The 2,625-nt window shown below is 41.5% G+C and overlaps 1 protein-coding gene across 1 annotated transcript in view; it reads left to right on the plus strand.

Moving 5' to 3' along the window:
* The window catches only part of LOC101852008 (MAM and LDL-receptor class A domain-containing protein 2), a gene marked incomplete in the record, with an annotated part of 17,076 nt that overhangs the window by 10,457 nt on the left and 3,994 nt on the right, over nucleotides 1-2,625 (plus strand). The window contains 2 exon segments of the mRNA XM_005093405.3: nucleotides 1,518-1,670; nucleotides 2,214-2,357. Coding sequence (XP_005093462.2) covers nucleotides 1,518-1,670; nucleotides 2,214-2,357 — 297 coding nt within the window.

Here is a 2,625-nt window from a genome sequence, read left to right on the forward strand (position 1 = left end):
GACAAGGTGATTGAGGTGGTGCAGGAGATGGTGGTTTTTTGTTGTTGTTTTGTTGTTGTTGTTTTTTTGTTTGTTTGTTTTTTTTTTGGGGGGGGGGGGGGGTTGGAAAGAGGAGTATCAACTCAGCACTGACATTTTACAACAGGTTGTTGTGGCTTTTGTCGTTGCTGTTACAGTTGCTGTCGATCGTGGTGGTTATGGTGGTGGTGAGGGAGATAGTTTGTGAGGGGGGGGGAGGGAATAGTTGTAGTTTTTGTTTTAGTAGACTGACGCGTTGCCCGTTTGTTTCGGTTTGGTTTTGGAAACACACACAAACACACACACACACACACACACACACACACACACACACACACACACACACACACACACGTGCGAGAGAACATACATAAATACACACATTTGCACACAGGGGGAAATAGGGGGTGGGGGGACAATTAAAAAAATATTTTTGATATCTTTGAGGCCTTGTAATTGCGTTGTGGGGGGTGGGTTAGTTTTGTTGTTGTTGTTGTTGCTTTTATCACATTTAGTTCATTTTATTTTCGCTTCCTTCGGTTGGCATGAGCTTTGTTTTTCTCTTTTTGCTGGAAAGAGAAAGGAAGTAAAATAGTACTAGTTTTCCGTGAGTCGTTACTTCAACACGTGTCTTCAAGAGTGCATTCCATAAGTGAGTACTTGTAATTTGAAGCTTCCCTCACTCTATAATTATTTTTACCCACATGTTCCTTGCTGTGGTTACGCTCTCGGTCTTGCACGGTACAAGAGGAGAACTCAACTCTTTTATAAGAAAAAAGATTATTTCATCTCGTCACTTTTTTTTCTTTCGGGGCGTGTCCCTAAAAGATCAAGGAGCCCGCTTCATGTATGACCAAAATAGTGTCATTGAGCTCACAGCGCATGTCATTACTTTTTTTTCCTTACTTTATTGGGGAATTATGGGTACCATCCTTGTGTCCATCGGAGGATCGGTTCGGTTCGGTTAGTTTCAATTTCTGGAGGCCTCAAAGCACAATAAACAGACCAACTGCCAAAACGGGTTGCCGAGACTGGGCCTTGGAAACAAACGTGTTTCTTATTGATGGTCATCATTGGTTTTGTCGGTTTCGTTGGTTTTGCGACAGAACCGACAAAATCAAACCAAACCGAACCGATTATGACAATGATGGGCTAGACCTATACCGTCCACATTTTCCATTTAGGTAAAAATTTGCAGTACAGATAATATGCATTTCGAATTTGGTTTCACTTCTTTTTCATTATATTATTTTTGAAGTGATTAGACATCTTCAAATATGGTGTAGCGTTTAGATGATTCGCCTTCGTAAGCAGAAGATATGAGTTCAATCCCTGTGAGTGGAGGGTTTTTTTTCCTCTACTGTACTTCGTCTGTCTACTGGAACGTTATATCACTCCCAGCCAGAAGGTGGCCCTGACATGCACGATCAAAGCCCATCTCCTAAATGATCTCAAATGTATCGATGGTGACACTTATGATTATAATTACACCCCCACAGAGGGCATGAGCTACGGATGTGATTTCGAAAACTCCGATAACTGCGGCTGGAACCACGACGCTACGGATGAGTTTGACTGGGCTCGAACCAGCGGCGGTACACCCACAGCGAACACAGGACCCCAGGCCGACCACACCACCAACAGCTCGACTGGTTAGTTATTGTTGTTGTTGTTGTTGTTGTTGATGATGATAATGATGATATTGTTGTCCTGTGTCCTTGCTGCTTTTGTTATGTTATTGTTGTCAATGATGTTATAGGTATTTTTGTGGCGTTACTGTTGTTATTGTTGTTGTTGTTGTTATTGCTGTTGTTGCTACTGTAGTTGCTGTCTTTGTGAGAGGCTCTACTTAAATTTCTTTAACTGCTGTTGTGGTGTTGATATTGTTTTCGTTGTTGTTTCCGTTTCTGTTGTGTTTTTGTCGATGCATTTTCTAATGCTGTTCTTTTTGGTTCTGTTGTGTTGTAGATGTTGTTTTTAGTGTTACAGTTGTTGCTTTTTCTGGGCTGTCGTTGTTGTTCTTGTTGCCGTTGTGGTTGCGTTCTTATGTTGTTGTTCTTGTTGTTGCTTTTGTTGTTGTTAATCCTGTACAATGTATTATGCTCTGTATGTCTTACTTTTTTCCAAGAATGAAATGACCACTATATGTCGATGTGCTTCTCTTTACTCAAATTATCATACTTTGTTAATTCCAGGTCACTATTTGTTCGTGGAATCGTCCGCCCCGCAAGAGGCTGGCCACAAGGCCCGGCTTGTCTCCCCTCCCTACAATGGGGACAAAGTTACCGGCCTTTGTTTGGAGTTTTACTATCATATGTTTGGGCCAGATGCTTTCGGCGGTGAGTTGGGTTATGTTGTTGTTTCTTTTCTTCGGCTTTGGGTGTGCTTGTTTGTTTGTTTTTCTGCCTCATTTATAAACATTTTAAAGCTGCTTTTCTTTTATTCGATTGGTAGAGAGAGAAAAACAGAGAGAGAGAGAGATAGAGAGAGTGAGAGAGAAACAGACAGACAGACAGGCAGACAGACAGACAGACAGACAGACAGACAGACAGACAGACAGACATACAGACATACATACATACATACATACATACATACATACATACT

The sequence above is a fragment of the Aplysia californica genome, unplaced genomic scaffold, assembly GCF_000002075.1.
Source record: "Aplysia californica isolate F4 #8 unplaced genomic scaffold, AplCal3.0 scaffold00063, whole genome shotgun sequence".
NCBI classification, from domain to species: domain Eukaryota; kingdom Metazoa; phylum Mollusca; class Gastropoda; order Aplysiida; family Aplysiidae; genus Aplysia; species Aplysia californica.